At 40.2% G+C, this 17,827-nt stretch overlaps 2 protein-coding genes across 5 annotated transcripts in view; one reads left to right on the top strand and one right to left on the bottom strand.

The window, feature by feature from the left end:
* Positions 1–4,099, bottom strand: part of prepl (prolyl endopeptidase like) — an 8,749-nt gene extending 4,650 nt beyond the window's left edge. The window contains exons 1-7 of the mRNA XM_005727307.2: positions 4,043–4,099; positions 1,316–1,444; positions 1,063–1,129; positions 693–873; positions 529–617; positions 302–428; positions 8–224 (exon numbers count right to left, since the gene is read on the bottom strand). Of these exons, the coding sequence (XP_005727364.1) occupies positions 8–224; positions 302–428; positions 529–617; positions 693–873; positions 1,063–1,078 (630 nt within the window). The 5' untranslated portion in view covers positions 1,079–1,129; positions 1,316–1,444; positions 4,043–4,099. The remainder of the gene's footprint in view (positions 1–7; positions 225–301; positions 429–528; positions 618–692; positions 874–1,062; positions 1,130–1,315; positions 1,445–4,042) is intronic.
* The window catches only part of camkmt (calmodulin-lysine N-methyltransferase), a 109,548-nt gene continuing 94,805 nt past the window's right edge, over positions 3,085–17,827 (top strand). Inside the window, exons 1-4 of one of the 4 annotated variants that reach the window (XM_005727309.1) lie at positions 3,085–3,342; positions 4,046–4,222; positions 5,127–5,305; positions 5,863–5,927. In XM_005727309.1, the coding sequence (XP_005727366.1) occupies positions 4,061–4,222; positions 5,127–5,305; positions 5,863–5,927 (406 nt within the window). In that variant the 5' untranslated portion in view covers positions 3,085–3,342; positions 4,046–4,060. Of the gene's footprint in view, positions 3,343–3,374; positions 3,901–4,045; positions 4,223–5,126; positions 5,306–5,862; positions 5,928–17,827 lie in introns of those variants that run through there. The other 3 variants (XM_005727308.1, XM_005727311.2, XM_005727310.2) reach the window with 3 other exon arrangements.

Below are 17,827 nucleotides of genomic sequence, written 5' to 3'. Positions count from 1 at the left end.
ACTATACCTGATATTCTTGTCCAAGCCCTGTATTTGCCAGTATAATAAGCCGACCTCTCCAGTGCTCCACGTGGTACAGGAGATTGAGCTGGCGTGGCTGAACCACAAATGGATCTAAATTTGATGTTGCTATATCACTTAGCAGCACCTCTGAACTTGTCCTGCTGTTACAGTTGATGGTCAGGATCTGTCGGTCTCTGGTCAGGGCAACCTCCACAAACACACTGGGGAGATGTCAGCAGGTCAATTAGAGATGGTGTGGGAGTAGACGCAGCTTACATGCTGCATCGCTTACACTTACTCAGGCTGCATTTCCTCAAATACAGAGGTTATCCTGCTTCCGCTGGAGGTGAGATCCAGACGAAACACTGCGCTGGAACGTAGACCTTCCAGAGTCGAGTAAAATAGTATCTCATCTGTGGCCCACTCTTCACACATGCACACAATAATATGCAGTATTTTAAGTTTTACATCAGTGCTCTTACCTGTAACACAACTGAAACGAATTTTTATTGTGCAAAAAATTACCAAAGCTAAAGACTTTCTCCAGGGTTAGTGTCACATGTTGGGGATGCAGAGGTAGGAATCTTCTCCTTTCAAGCCTCACGACCACACACCTGATTCATCACAAAATTAACATCCTCTTTCTAATTCAGTAAGTACAGTAGTTTAAAATGCCTTGTTTGATTTACCTCAGCTCTTCCGTGTGAGTACATTTTAGCGACGCTGCAAGATGCCTTTCCTGTGGGGATAGACGGATTCTCTGGACCGTCCACTGAAATCTTTGCTTTCTCTTATTATTTTCAAGTCCCGTCTTCTCCAACTCTCCAGAGATTTGTCTTAGATTTAACACCTTCTCTGGCTCTAGGTGACCTAAAAACAGAAGAAATAAGTTGGAAAGATTTCTAATGATGGACTGCATAAAAAGTTGCACATGCAGTAACAGGGATATAGTAGGAAAAAATATCCCTGTTGAGAAAATAGTCTTCTGCTGCTAAACTTTAGGCTTTCAGAGCTGCTAACATGAGCGGTTTAAAGACCCTCATCATGTTTGCTGCTTACTCTGTTTCTTGTCCATTCTGTATATCCCATCTTCTTCAGTGAAATATAAATGGTGATGTCCAGAGACCTTTGACAAGATAAATAACAACAACAGATATGATTAACATAATTTGAGGCTACCAAATAATCCTTTTCATGATATAGAAACTCAATTGCCAAACAAGTCATATTTATTGTTGTCCATCAGTCCCACTAAGATAATATTCAAAATCATTATAAAATAGACAAATCCAAAACAAAAGGGCATCCTCACCACTGAGTAATCAGGTATATTGGAGAACCTGTGGTATGCATCCTTTAACCTCCTCCTGAAATACTTCTGTAAGTCCCTGTACCTCTCGAGTCCGGAGCTTAGATGGTCAGACGATGATAACGAAGTATCCTAAAATAAAACAGCTTCAAAAATTACTGCAATATTCCTCCACCTATTTATTGAAGTGTCACAGTCTTTTTGAGTAAGCACTACTGTACTTATAGTGTGAGCAATAGTTAAAGATACAAGCGCTATGTTCAGCAAGTCATTGTTAGATAACCTGGCTGCCTAACAATGTCTGTTTTTGTGTAATTCTAAGGATTGACAAGGAGGCGACATGAAAAGTGTTCAATGATAAAACTTAAGTTTCGGGAAACGTGACTGTTTAACTCTGAAGTGAGCAAAACACCAGAAGATATGTTTATTGCTCTAATTGTGTTTATTAAATCTATACTGATTTTTTTTTTATCAATGATGGAATTTATTAAAAAAAATAGATGCTATGATGTCATTAGTTACAGTTTTCAATTGTATGCAAAAAAACCCTGACTTTTAAACAGATATTTAAATTTCTTTCAGTAATTTTGGTCTGCTATTTGTTACAAAACTAATTATCCTAATTTGAATAGTATTAGAAAAAAAATATTATAAATCTTAAGCTAAATTTGAGTGAATCACTGTTAAAGTATACTGCTTTTATTTGAACATGACTGGCTACATATACTTTGATAAATCACAAATTATAATGAAGTCACCCCAGTGTTTTTTCATCCTTGATTACTTAATGCTTCTGTTTGAAAGAAAATATAATCCAAATTCACAAACAAATTCATTTTAGAGATGTAATTAAAACACTTTGTGCAGAAACACTCAAAATTGAGATCTATTATGATCACATTCTTGAGTTTATAAATTCCCCAGTGTGATTGGCTGTATTGAAGCAGGTAGATGAGAGCCTGGAGAGGTGGGGGTATGCTTTGGGGAGAAGAGGTCAGCAGAAACAAGACAGAATACATGTATCTGAGTGAGAAAGAGACAGGTGTAACACTGAAGAGAAGATGAGTGAAGGTAGAGTTTAAACACCTGGGGTAAACCATCCAAAACGAAAAACAGTCCACACACAAAGATAGGTGAAGGAAAAAGTGAAGGTGTGGTGGAGTGGGTGGGCACGATATATCAAGGGTGATTTGTGACTGAAGGATAGCAGCAAGAGTGAAAGAGAAGGTTTAGTAGATGGTAGCAAGATCTACTATGATGCATGGTTTGGAGAGGGTGGTGCTAGCAAAAGGAAAGGAGGCAGAGCTGAAGATGATAAGATTTCCACTGGGAATGACCAGGATTAACAAGATTAGTAATGAGTACATTTGAGGAACAGCTCAGATTGAGCAGTTTGGAGACAAAGTCAGAGAGGCAAGGCTGGGATGGTTTGGACATGTGCAGAGGAGAGACAGTAAATATAGTGGCAAAAAGGATGATGAATATGGAGCTGACAGGCAAGGGGAAAAGAGACGATTCCTGGATGTAGAGAAGAAGGACATGCAGAGGGTGTGACAGGGATAGGGTGAGATGGAGGCCACTGTGGTGACACCTAAAGGGAGCAGCTGACAGTAGACAAAATAGTCCCATACGACTTTATATTTGTCTTGTCAAACCAATAGGCTAATTCCTATATAAAACAATGATAGTGATGGCAATGTAGGAAAGGCTTTTATAAATAAATGACTGCGTTCATAAATGATCCAATTTGAATCTCAAGTTATTTTAAAATGCTAACCATTTGGGTAGAAGAGCTTTGGGCATATTTATATAGTACTCACATAAACACATGCATAACAAAACATATAGGAGGCGTTTGCCAGCACAGCGAGCCAGATTCAGAGTGTCAATTTCAGCACTATGCCCTTATCTGTGTCTCCTTACAAGACTAGTTTTGTCAACCCGGCAGAAAGACACGGTTTTCAATAATGAATGAGTTAGCGTTATCAGCGAGACGGGAGACCAGCGTGTAATCCTGCACCAAGCCAAAGGTAAGTAAAAACAGCATCTTTAACGTTGAATGAACTCCTTACCGACGAGCAACAACGCTGAAGGGACCAGGAGAGCCATGTTTTCCGTTTACAAGCGGTTAGCTCCCAGAATTTTACCCGAAATTGCATCGGAACACGAGCAGATAAGAAAAACAAAGTCGATATACACGCCATGACAAATGTTTAACCGTTAATGAGATAAAATGAACCGGTGACAGCGACGTTTGCGTGATTTTAATTAGCTAACGGTTACTATCAGGTACAGTTGGTCACATTTGCGACAGTTAGGGCATTTTAATTGCCCTATAATCCTCGCTGCTTTCTTCTACGTTAATTCTTCAGCTACGCACAACAGCCAGCGAGAACATTTTCAGGCACATGTACGATTTCCTAAACGAATACCCGCTTGATGACGTAGCGAGCAATGCCAGGCAAAACTAATCAAATCCGTTTGTGAGCAGCCCTCAGTTATAATTGTGAAATCGAGCGCGATCGTTTAACATGCCTGGACTTGCAAAAGTGTACGGAAGTAGCATGCATCCTTTGTGGGTGTAACAGGTGATGACAGTGAAGCGGTGTATGTGATCATTTCTGCGTCGCTATAGAAAAAAAGCCTTATTTTTTTGTATTACCGCACCGCTGTAACTGTGACAGCTGCATGAACAGGATTTAAACAAATGCTTACGGGTTTATCTCCTACCAGAAGTACGAAGATAAAATGGACAGGGACTCTTCTGGTGCTGCAGAAAGGACCGAGCCGGCGTCACCTTTGGGGAAAAATATTCACGAAGACACTCGCGCAGCTGATTCCCGCGCCTCCCGGTCAGGGACCTGTAGAAATACTGATGTCGCACGAGCCAGGTGGACCCTGCTGAGACAGGTATGCAAGCACAGAACTCTCATGATTGCACTGCTGTCCCTGAAGGAAGAACAAAGATGATGGGAACCCAGAGTTCCCTGTCACGCTTCCCAAAAACTCTATGGTTTACTTAACTTTTAAAAGGATCATGAACTGCACTGTATTTACTTTCTTGCCCCAAAAGGAGGGGGCAGTTTCTGTACAATCTGATAATCCAGCACTTAATAATAAGTATAATAATAAGTATAATGATATACTAATTACAGTACAGCAGTCTTTTTTTCTGCTGATCTGCTTTAACATACAGTATTGCCTGAATTATTGTATAACACATCGGCTTCACAGCTTTGCTGGTAACAGTAGCTTTGTTAACACTTGAAAGCCATCTTTTCCCCTCCCCACAACTTCTGAAAACCTTGCACGCACTAGAGCAGTAACTGTTCCCTTACATGGACATTATGCAGCCCTTACATTTGGCTGACAAAAATATCTCCCTCCAGGAGGTGCAAAAAGCTCCAGACTACTTTTTGGCACTTTTTCCTTTTCTTTCTAAAACATTTATGCAACATAATGAATACTTTCATGGATTTACTGTGTACAATAACACATTTGTCACATTGTGTGGAGAGAGCCCATGGAGTGACAAGGGTGAACATGCAAATTCCACACAAAAATGTCCCAGGATCTTCTTGCTGTTAGGCAAAGTTGCTAACACTTCACTACTGTACTCAAAAACCAAACTCAATCCTTTGTGTTTTCTTTCTGAAAAAATGTATTAAACATAATAAATACTGTCAAGGATTTACTGTAAACAACAGATCATTTGTCACCATATTTAAATGTTATACTAATCCCAAAAGACCTCTTGTCTTTTGGACTGGAGGAAGGCTGTATTTATTTCCACTTTCTTATTTTCTTGTCACAGGTGTTGCGTCAGAAGCAGGTGGAGAGTCCGGAGGTCAAACAAGTGTCTGTTCGCAGGTTTGCCACATTTGACCTTTTCAGCAGAAAAAGGCTTGTGGCACGAGACCACAGTGATACCTCAGATGACCAGTGGGTGGAGTACAGAAGTGTCTACTTTCCTGAGTACAGTGCCTTACTTAGGTACACACACATGAATGGATCCACATAAGGCTCTTGTTTCATTCTGGCATTTGTAAAGCACAGTGACACTGCAAAACACAAAGGGCCATTTTGTAATACTGCAATATTATACTAGTTAAAAACTACTGTGAATATTTTTTACAATGTTATTTATCTTGTGTCATCAAAAGTAAAGACTTTAGTAAAGTTGAGTTGAACAAACAAAGAAAAACAAACAAAGAGAAGTATATATGAAGTACCACAAAGCTTTGGTCATGTGGGTGGAAAGAAAATATCTAAAACATGTTTCAATTTTAAATTAGAAGCAGATTTAAAAAAGGAATAATTTCAGATGTAGCAAAAATACAGCCCAATGCTTTTCTGCAAAATAGCTGTGTCAGAGATATGTAAATATATGACAAACCTAATTAGTGTTCACTTTTTGATGCTTTTGCTATTGAACAAAGCTCAGAATAGTAAATTTGCACTTTAGTCTTCTTCATCTATCATCTATATAAAAAAGGATAGTTTATGTTCCAAGCGTGCTGCATAATCATTTATATTTTTGTATCTCTAAGGGATAACATGGGACCTCTTAGAGTTAATGAAGTGCTCAACAGTTTTGACAACACCGGTAATGTCTGTAAGTACATGCTTTATCTTACTAGGCATTGTCTTTGTAATGTGTTTGAGTGTTTATCAGAGCATGCATATGATTGTGTTCACAGCGGAGTTCATTTTACCCATAGTGCTCCCTGGCTTTTATCCTTGACACACAAGCGCACCCACGCTACAAGTTTGGGTTAACCTCATGCTGTGTTCTGTTAGTGTTTGATTGATGGTTTGATGCAGGTGGTTTGATTCCCTCTCTCTGAATTGGAGTGTGTCTCTCGTGTGCTGCTTCTACAGTGATTTATCATGTGCTCATTCCTCCCAACTACCTTCAGATGTCCTTTAGAAGTAAAGTGGGTTGCAGTCTTATTGCTTCAGTCGACACTGATGAGTGGTTTGGGAGAAAGGAAAGACCATGAGTCAAGGAGGGATTTGCACATGCTCCATGATATGGAGTGGTCACTTCACTCGCTCTGACCTTCATTCTTTGAAACTGTTTTAAAGTGTTAGACTATCAGAAGTGGGTTTACTTCAGATTTTTTTTAAATTCAGGCTGTTCTGTACAGTTTCTTGTTGATGTATTGTAGCACTGTGTTTTTAACCACAGCGGCATTTCAGCTACAGTTTGGATTTTTTTTCTCCAAAATGTGATTTCAGGCAATTCTTTATATGCACAGTTAATGTAACTGCAGTTGTTTCTTACAATTATCAATGCATTTTGCACAATCCGTGACTTGCCCAAAATATAACATGAATGTTTTGTCTATATTAGTAAAAAGATCTCTTTAACTATACCTCAATATTAAAAATATTGCAGCAACATGACAGGAACAAATGTCTTATTGCAATATGAACAAGGGATTTGTAAGTATCATGTTCAATATATGTGCTTCTTGTTCACTTTGAGCCATTTTATACAGCTTTTTGTGAAGCTCCATCTTCCCAGGCATGTGACTGGTTAGAGAAAGGTCATGGGTTAGTGCTACTCAGCCAGATGGTTCCACGGGAGTCAGGGGTGAATGCCATGGCTAGAGGCTACTTCACTGCACACTGGAATCAGATTAGTAATGACAGAGCTCAGTGGCAACTCTCATTCCAACCTGCTAGAATGGGTAATCCTTTTTCTCCACAAGGAGACAAGAGGATCAATACTTTTTTCTTTGGAGAGTGAAAAAGAAGAGGTCATCATGTTTTTGGATTGTTCCACTCCACTTCACCGCTCTTTCTGGTTTGCAGATACCTCATTCGCTCTGTTTTTCATTCTTTTCCTTCTTTAGAGTATATATAAAGTAGTAACTTGTATAAAGGCTTTCTCCTTCACATAAGAAATCTCCAACTACTTAGAGCATACCCCCTCATCCACATTCCTCTTTCTCAATTTTCCCCTCTCACCATTGCTCCCCTTTCTTCCTTCTACCCCTCCACCTCTCTGTCTTCCCAGCTGGAGTCATGCTTTGCCAGATGGGTAACTGAGTTCCTGACTTGGTCAGTGGATTAGCACAGCCGGAGATGAGAGCATAGAAGAGGAAAAGGGGGAGATGGTGGGTGGGCATGCCGGAGGTGTGTGTGTGTGTGTGGGTGTGTGTGTAGAAAGGAGTAGAGAGCCACCAGCAACGGGACCTCACTCGTCAAACAATAGGGCAGCCATCTCCCTCCTGTTCTCCATCCCATGTTTGGGGCTAGTAATGCGTGAGATCAATTAGGACTGGTTGAGAGGAGGCACTGAAAGGCCCAGAGGTGACCCTGTCAGAGCTCTGGGGTATATTTTTGAGGGCGGGAGTCAGAGAGAAACCTCTCTAAAATACACAAACACACATACTTACTTATGTGTGCTCGTCACAAAGATATACAGGCAGGGACAATACTTAGAGAATCTACTGCTACTGTGCTAATTAACACATATTCATTTCACCCACCATCACTCCCTCTCCACCTTTCCTGCTGTCTTGATAATCCCCTACCCCTGAGGTGTGGACAAGCCCAAATCCTAGGGGTCCTTGTCCTCCTGAATAGCGGGCTAAAAAGCCTGGCCGGATTAGCACACTGCTTCCAAAATGTGTGGACTCAGCTTAAAATTGCTACCCCCCCTCTCAGCGTGACCCTCTGTCCCAGCTATTGTATTTATCCCACAGTATATTGAACAATATATTGTTTCTTAAGGCGAAGATAAAGTCAGTACTTTCATTTTAAGACCAGTGGACCTTGCAAGGCTTCTCAGTGAAGAATTTAGGTTATGACAATTGTATTATGGATAACTTTTAAATAATGTACCATTTTTAATATATGGGATGATACAGTTTCCTTTCTTCAAGCTTGTGTTTGGGTTGTTCTGGAACCTATCCCTGTTGTCATAGAGTGAGAGGTGGGGTACAATCTAGACAGGTGGCTAATCTGTCTCCTATAATGTATATATGCATTAATATTAGTGGAAAATGCTGGTATAACTACCTTTCTAACACTACAACAAGGCAAGCGGACTCAAGAAACTACCTAAGTGAGCACAATAAAATAAAAGTAAGAGAATTAAAATGGCAAACCTAAATAGCTGCTTTAATATCTTTTTCCACAAAATCAGAAATCATTGACCTACTACTACCTTTTTTTTTTTTTTTTTGGAACGGAGTGGGTTCAGGTTTGTTTTCTGTGGAATGACATCAGTCAGACCAGGACTTGTGAATGGCTCTTCCTACATATCCTAAAGATGGCACACACTTGAGAGGTGACTGGAACATGACGTTCACTTGGTAAAATATATACATAGAAAGCACCCCATCTGGTGGTTATCCAGAGGTCATGAATCTGCAGTAACATTTGCTGCTTGTTATGTCTTTTCATTGTATGATTGGGACTATTTCAGTCTGGACTTGATCACTTTTAACTATCTGAACTCTGAACTCCTGACCTTCCCGGTTCTTTAGCTTGTAATTGTTAGAAAACTTTGTATGGGTGTCGTTAGGAGTTTTAGCAGTGCTTGTTTCCGGCTAAGGGGTCAGGATTTTAGCACACAATTCATGCCCCTCGGGGCACAGGATGTGTGAATGTGTGTGTGTCTTTAAGAGGGTTTGGATAAAGCTTGTTGACGTCGCGGGGCTTTTGGTAAGAGGGCTTGTTGGGCTGCGGGGTCACTTGTTGGGTTAATGTTTCAAGCAAAGGTCACTGTGACAAACCAAAGTGCTTGTATGGACACACACACTAATTTTTCTTGTGTGTATGTGCCAGTACTTATAGCATTACACGTTCTGTCGGGATGCAAATCTGTTTGTATTGCCACTTTGTGGGTTACACAAATTGTTTGGGGACAAAAAGCAAGACTCCATTATGTAAATCAATACATTTTAGGTGGAAGACATGATAAAGGTCAGGGTTTGGTTAAGATAAGGTTTAGTGTTATACATATAGCGGTTGTGGTTATGGTTATGGTTACGATATGTCAGCAGGAAATGAATGTAAGTCAATACAATGTCCTCTGAAGCACTGGAAACATGACAGTGAGATTGTGTGTGCATATAATCAAGAGCCTAGCGTCCTAATGAAGCCTAATAGAAGCTTCTTCACTACAGCTGTCATTGTCTAAATGACTACTAGCCTTTCAGCCTCTCAGTCATCCCTATTATCTCCCACAGACTTCACCTATCACCCCTGCTGGTAAATACTATAAACCCTGAATGTTTGAGTGTTTGAGGGAGGGTTGTGGAGAGCCGATTTCTGATGTTTGTGGTGGTATGGGGGCTGTTTATGACTGGAGGATGTATTTGGAAAGATAAGAGGGGTATCAGCATACAGAACGTACTAGATACATAAATAGCCTATCAAATAGGCCATTGAACAGTGCACGTGCAGGCTTGTGTTATTGTCACTCTCTGTTGAAGTGGTGGACAGGTATGTTTGTATCTGTGTGTTTTCTGTATTCAGAGGCACTGTCACCTTTATGTATGTGTGTTTAATGTTTTATACCAGTGTCTAAGTGTTCTTAGTGACTGTGTTTGTGTGTGTGCACACGTTTGAAGCTGCACATGTGCGTGTGTGTTGTAATAGGTGCCCCCCGTAGCCTCCCCTTGTGCCAGGCCTTTAGCGGAGCCCTGTTTGCATAATTATGCTAATTCATTGTGCCATAGTGCTAATTAGACCTTGTTAGACAATAGCGCTAGACTGGGAGCTGGCTGACATACACACACAGACACACACATAGTATGCTCTCTCAGACTGTTGTGTCAATGACAAGGTTTGCGGTCCCCCTCTGCGCTGTTTATAACATGCTCTCTATAGAAATGGTTCTCTACTGGTGTGCTCTGGACTGAGCTCAGGTGTCTCTTACGATTTTGATTTAAGCTAATGGAACAAAAATCAATGTGAAGCAAGACTGCTACACGAGCTTCTTTACAATATAACACAATTGGTACATGCCCTTATTTTCATTGTCTCTTATTTCTCAAAGCTGTTGCTTAATTGCTCCTTTGCCAGCAGTTTTTCTAATCTCTGCTTATTTTATCATTGTACATTATGATGATAAGATATAAAGGGCACTTCAGATTTTATTCAATAAACCATATGATCTGAATATGAGTCAATCCAGACCCCAAGCAAAAAATCCATGAATATCTTATGATTTCCAAAAAAAATCCACATTTCTTAGTTTAATATTTTCTAAAAAGGATGGTGTGATATTCTAATAGCCTATTATGTCCAATGTAATCGATTCAAAATAATAATAATAATAATGAAAAATAAGATAAAGTCAGCTTGGTGTTATATATACTTCTCATGAGCAACCTACCATCATTTAACATGCTCTAAAAAAGGCTGAAGAGGCTTGAGATGCTTTTGATGTTAACTGCTTGGATCTCTTGTTTAATGGGAAAAAACATCAGTTTTGGACTTGTATTGGTTTTATATTGAAGCCTGCAGAAGAGGTTTCACTATCTATCTATGAAGGAAGGATAGATAGACACACTATATATATCCACAACAATTTTCAGAGTTGCTGTTCTCTTCAAGCATTTTGTTTGTGTGGCTTTGTTTTTGATAGACGATAAGAAATTGTTTGGTTAATATGCCTCAAATAAGCCAAATGAAATGCACAAAGCACAATTAAATGCTACTTTTGTATGTTCTGTACAGTTTAAAAATGACACATTGGGGGGGAAAAAGTCCAGCATTTTTAGCCATCTTCACAGCAATTGTTTCTAAGTCTATAATTTAACCGCTAAACACAAAAAGACAGTCGCACAGTAAGTGGATGTGGCTTAGTGTGTATGCACATGTGTTTGTTGTGCGTGTGTCACTTTGTAGTGTAGGAGTGGGGGTTGGAGGTATTGTAAGTATGACTTGAGTGGCTTGGGGGCACATTGAAAGAGTTGCTGGTTGATTTAATTGAAAGTAATTGATTTTTGCTTCCGTACCCTTGTCTCCTCCATCCGTTGACTGGAGGAAATAAGAAACAGGGACTCGCCTGAAGTACCGTTGGGTGTTAGAAGCTTCTTGACACTCGAGAAGTAAACAGTCGCCACACTGCATCTAAACACAAGTTGATGCTAATGTACAGATGCAGGCTGAAATGTTTATGTACGTGCACGCACACACACAGACACACATGCAAATGCATGCTGAAGGTCCCTGCAGTACAGCGTCATTATGACTTTGAGCACAATAGTGATTGAAGGTGAGCAGTTGGGTGTAGCTTTGCTTAAGGAGTTCTTTCCCTTTATAGCCAGTAGTTGATTTTGTGAATTTGTGCATGACTGAGAGTTTGTGTGTGTGTCCAGATGCGTGTGCACTTGCGCACTATTACCAGTAAGCGGTGGGGATTAAGTTCAGGAAATGAGTAGAGCGTTAAAGGGTGCTTCCCTGCCTAGCGCTCTTGCATTGTCACCACTGCTAATACTCAGCTAATTACAAGGACATACTTTAACAGCAAGCTCAGCCCGTAACCCTCATGTCTCTCCACTTGGCTCCCCCTTTTCTTAGGTTACCCCCTTACCCTAGAATTAGAGGATGAAAAAAAGAGTGAAAGAAAAGAGAAAGAGTAATAACAGATCGCTCCCCTCCCTAAAAGCTCACCCTGCCTCTGGACGGATACAATAATTGGATTTTTCCCCATTTAAGTCACCCAACCCCTATGTGCCCCTCCTGGCTGTGTTCCCTATCGTGCATAAGCTCTACATACACTGGCCTCTTCAACCATGTAAAACATACACACAAAGAACGAGTGTGTTAGAAGAGAATATATATCACTTAGTCACGTTTGCTACCACTTTATTTAAAATCTGAGAAGTCTGGACAAAGAAGTGGTCTGGTAGTTATACTTTCTACACAAACAGTGGTAATCATGGAAAAAAACTTGTTTTTTACCTGTAAAAAGGAATGTTTTAACCTTCAAATATTTCAATCTGCGCTCAAGCATAATGATTAATTCAAATCTATAAAAGCTTCAAAGGCATTTTTCTGATTAATCAAGTACGCAATATATGATCTTTTACATTGTCACAATGGTGAATGCCCACTTAGGCATAACTGCACAGTAGCATATAAAAGTTGGATAAATTTAGTCCATGCTGCATATCCATACCCATGCTGCTTCATTCAACTAATTGACAAATATATACCTATAGCATTAAAAAATACACCCTTGGGGATAAGATGGGGTTTTACTTATACTAACTGTTGGTGAGCTCTTTGTGAATGTGCCTTTTGTGTGTACCATAAATGTATGCACAAACACAAATGTGCTGAGTATGTTTCCATTAGAGAGCTAAGTGATTAGTGTGTGGTAGTTAATTTGGCTCTCCTCCCACTTGTACCCATCAAGTGCACCACTATGTACTTTCACAGGCACAAGCGCATGAGTGTGAGTGTGTTTGTTTATGCGTAAGCAAGTCTCTGTGTGAATGTCCCTAATGATGTTTTAAAACAAATAGATGATTAATGTGATTAGTGCGTTAGTTGGAGAGTGGAGCAGCTATAGTAAATGGCTACATGGCCATATGGGAATATGTTTTGGCTTCACTCCAAACACTCTGTTTGCGTTTGTGTGCTACAGAGTTTATTTGCTTTGCATTGGTTTCGCTATTTTCACCTGCTGTAGTGCTATGAAATTGAGTTGTGCTCTTTTTAAATAGCTTTTTAATCCAGTTTTTTTGTGTGCGCTTCAGTTGGTGACGAGGTAACCTTTATAAAGCTGGTGGAAAGTGTTTATGTTATACACAGGGCTCATTTTCTGTCAGCACTTTCTTTTATCTGCAGAAACACATCAGGTCTTGTGGGATTACCTGGTGTAAAGGCTTTATCTTTGTATTCACTTTAATTTGAAGTGTCAAAATGGACGTGCAAAGTATGTTTTTTGACATCACTGTAATTCTGATAATTATCAGTAAATGATTACAGCTCACTGCATCATTAGTGCTTGAGACTATTTGTCAAAAAGCCCTAACAGAGAGGAGGAGCAGCTGCTTGTCAACCTTGAGCCTTTCAACGTCTTTGCTGAAATGGCTAATGTGTTTGCTATTTAGCTAAAGAGCCATTAACTTGCTTTGTGACTCACTATATAGCTTTAATGCACAAACTGCTACAGTCACTTGTTCATTCTGTCAGTCTCTCTCTCTCTCTCTCTCTCTGTCTGTCTGGAGACTCTCTAAATAGCCCCACAGGGGCCTTTAACTGTCAGTTGACTGTGCTAATGCTAGGTGTTGACGCTAATGGCTGTGCTACATGCTAATGTGAGTTAGTGTAGGCCTTTGAGGGGAAAGTTAACTGATTTTCAAGTGCCCCCCTGAGAGACTGCCCTAATCAGTAACAAGCTGAAGCATCTCTCTGGGGCTCCAGGTTGAAGAGACTGGAACTGTTGTGGCTACGCTAGCTGGTAACTGCCATAGTGTGGTATTTACTCTGTCTTTTAGAACATAATGAGATGGAAGTTGACTGAGTTTGACATTAGACTTGTGAGAAAGCTACAAAGACTAAAGGGGTGATATAGTAATAGCTGTAAATGCATATATGGCACACTATAAATGTATATACTTATGTGGACTTTGGTGAACTTTAGACTTTTTTCTTTTACTCCCTGGTTCTTGCTTGCTTGTTCTCTCTCACACACATACAGGCGTCTCTGTATCTGTCCACAGCAGGCCATGGCGCCACAGACCTTTGTGTCTGCCCACTGAGGCTGAAATATACTCTCTCTGACTCCCCCACTCTCTTTCTTTCTCTTTTTCTTTCACATATGCAGTGAACAGAGGGAAAAGAATAGGAGAGATTACAGGAGGGTAGTGAGTGAGGTGCAGGCATGAAGAGGTCTAGTCATAATTTTAAAACGAGCCCAGCTGTTTCTCATGCACCATGATACTTTGCAAATTATAATTGTATAGTAATGTTTTTCTGTGACTAATCTAGGTTTTAATGCATATCTAACTGATAATATTATGATAGAAATCCCTTTATTGGGATAGATGTTTTTGGTAGCTGTAATTTAATTTTGTGTCATTGCAAAGACAGAATATTCACATAGTGGGTTTTTTTTCTCCTGTTTTTATAGCCATGTATATCCGCAGTGGCTTTTTCGTTAATTTTGGAGGTTTAATGTTGACTAGGAAAATGATCACATAAGCTCTGGCGTTAGGAATATGAAAATCTTGCCTGAAAAGGATAACCTTTTTATAAATGATTAAAGAATAGAGTTATTTATTGGAGCCGTATCTCGTGCCAAAGTTTCTTGTGTTTTGAGACAATGGCCAAGAAGACACAATACTGTGGTATCACATATCTGCTCTTTCCAAGTGAAGTGTTATATATTTGGGCTGTACAGGAGCTGATGGAAACAATTAAGAAAGAAGGAAAAGGTCTAATATAAAATATTACAAAATAATGTATACATAAAATCTGAAAAATATGTTTAAAAAAGTGCACAGTGCTGATAAGCTTTTAAACAAGCTAGGCTTTCATGTCATGCTAGTTATTTACTCCCATTATTCTTTCATTTCTAAAGATAAAATACAGCCTCAATATCCCATTAGATACTTGTGCTAATGAACAAAACATACATTTTGAGGCCTTATGTGCACATGTGCACAACAAATCGGTGTCTCAGTAGGGACAGAGGGGATTACTGAAAGATTGGTGTCCTACCCGGTGGCTGGATGGATTCCCTCCAAACTCCCAATGCTTCCCCACTGGGCCTTTTATCGTGTGTGTGTGTGTGTGTGTGTGTAGAGTAGAGAGCGAAGGTTAAGTGCAGGATCACAGATGGACACATAATTTTTAGTGCCCTATCTTCTTCCTCCCTCCCTTCCTTACTATTTCTACTTCTCTTATTGTGGTTTTAATCCTAAACTAAACTTTTTTTTTTAGGTTTTAGCTGTTGGTATTTAGTGGGAGGCTAAGTTTACCTGCCATAACTACAGGAAATCTTGAAATTTTGCAGAAATTTCCATGGAAAGCCATAAACTAGTTCCCCTCTCACCACACTTTAAGACCATATCAATTATAAGGCCAAAACAAGACATAAGTAGGTGTTATTTTCGGTTTGTGAGTGAGTTTCAGTATTTACAGAAATATTATGTAATGGAGAATGTGATTAAACAATAATAAAAATGATAATTTGGTGTCAAGTATAATTATTTATCACATGTAAGTTTAAAATTCATCAGATTACCTCATTCAGACCTTCAAATGCTGAGATTTTTCTGAAGTAGTAGTTTCTAAAGAAGTTGTTTAAAAGATATTTCAGTGGGGCAGAGTGGAGTAGTAGCTTACCACGTCAGTGCTACAGGTTCTAATTTTCTTGTACTGCTGGTAACATCTTCGCTCACTGATTCATTGCTTTCCACCCTCTCGGCTGCACTTCTTCCCTCCCTCTCTGCCTTCCTGGCACTCTCTCCACCCACCAGTGATTGCACAATCTTCCCATCACCACCACAATCATAACAGCCCAGAGTCTGTGCCAGTGTGTAACCACCGCCAGTCTACACACACGCACTCGCACGCGCACACGTGTCCTCGAGGAGACATACAGCTGAAGCTTTTATGCCGCTTTCCCAAGTGGCTGTTTTCGAGCACAGCCACAATGGAGGGCCTAATGTGGATTTGTTTAGAGAGCTGGTTAATTGGAGTAGGATGCTCTAATTGCACCTCTTTCATGATGTGCGTTTCTGCATGTTTGTGGAGGTGTGTGTGCGTGTGTCACCTGGCCTTTGTTTGGACTGTGTGTGGGAAAACATTTGCTCAGCCATAGCTACAGTATATAAACACTATAAGCTACATAACACGCATAAGGGGTGTAAAGTGCCTAAGTACAGAGAGAGAGAGAGAAAGATAAATAGTGCACCTTGTAATAGGTATAAGCTGGTGTATGTGCAGAGTGACCAATGTATCTGAATACACAACTGTGCATCTGTCTCTTTTTGTCAGTGTTGTCCCCCAGCTGGGGGTGCTCTAAGTCTTTGTATGACTCTGCTTTAGTTGCTTATGTTTCTGCCTGTGTGGATGAATGCCTGGCTGTGTGTACAAAGAAGCTTCTGGCCACTTTTAGCATCTTTGTTGTCATGCCACAATGTCCTTTTAAAGAGGAACACTAAACCCTGACACATAGTGGAGATACCCACACACTTTCTCCCTATCACACTATCAGGTTCTCAGCTTCCTCACAAGAAAACTATGACTGACAAATCAAACATCCTGATGCTTCTGCATGGCATCACTGAATAACAGGCATTGAAAATCGGCTGAATAATATAGCCTTTTCAGTCTGAATTAGCACTCTCTGCCACCGTTAGAAAGTATTTGGAAACATTTTAGGTTTTTATTTTTAGCTCTTTCTAAATATTTCCTGTCACTTTTATTTCCACCATTTCTATTTTCACCTCCTCTCTCTTGACTTGTCTGTACTTTCTGTCAGTCGAGTTCGCTTTCTGTCTCAGCTCAGCATCCACTTGATGATGATAATGTGCGAGCGGGTGTCTCTGTGTGAGTGATAACACATGGCATGCCCTACGTGGGCCATAGGCCTAGATTTAATCAATCATTGTCATTTAAGGCCATCCCTCAAGCAAACACACACACACACACACACACACACACACACGCACACACGCACGCAGACCACGGTACTTTAGTAGTCAGCTGAAAATTAGCGTTTTATACTTTGCTTGTCTGAGAAAAGACACGGACACTCTCCATCTTTCTTTAGACTTTTCCTTCTTTGTTTGTGTTCTTCTGTCATTTTTTTAATCATTGTTTGGTATTATGAGAGCAGAGAGTGATCTCTTTTGTTAGCATAAGCGTATGTGTTTGCCCTTCTCTTTGCCTGAGTGTGCCCCTATGTGTGTGCCTACATGTTTTTGAAGGGCCAGTCTAAATGGAGATGTATTATTAGTAACCATTCTGAGTTTGGCCACTGTTGTCCTCTAGCAAGGTAATCAGATCACTTAAAAGGCTACTTGGTCTATGGTCTGTGGCCTAAAGCTTTCTGTCTCTCCTTGTATGTCTCTGTCTCTCTCTATCCTTTAATGCCCCTCTCCAGAACACACAAAAACCCCAGAAGCCATGGCCATCACCCCTTATCTTCTCTCTCCTCAGTCAGCCGCTTCTCCTCACTACCACTCCTGTCCTTTACCTCCATGGGGGGAAAAAGGACAAGGTCATGAAGATAAACATAGAAAAGTGAAAGTGGGAGCAAGAGGGAGAGAGGGAGGGAGAGAGAGAAAGATCTGAAATGAACCGTCTCATTTGGACATTAGCCCCTGGGCTGTAGTGGTGAGAGGCCAGCTAGCCTAGCGGATAATGCCCAATTGTGTATAAGGCTTTTTTTTTTAGCTTCAGTTAGCTGGCTGCTTTGACAAGCTATTACTGGAAAGAAAGGAAGAGCAGGGTAATGCAAGGCCTCTTGGGAGGGTGACTATGACTGTATATATGTGTGTGTACATATGTATATATATGTGTGTG

Source organism: Pundamilia nyererei, unplaced genomic scaffold (genome assembly GCF_000239375.1).
Source record: "Pundamilia nyererei isolate P.nyererei 1_Seehausen unplaced genomic scaffold, PunNye1.0 scaffold00024, whole genome shotgun sequence".
Classification (NCBI taxonomy): Eukaryota; Metazoa; Chordata; class Actinopteri; order Cichliformes; family Cichlidae; genus Pundamilia; species Pundamilia nyererei.
This window is presented reverse-complemented; position numbering and strand designations above follow the sequence as displayed.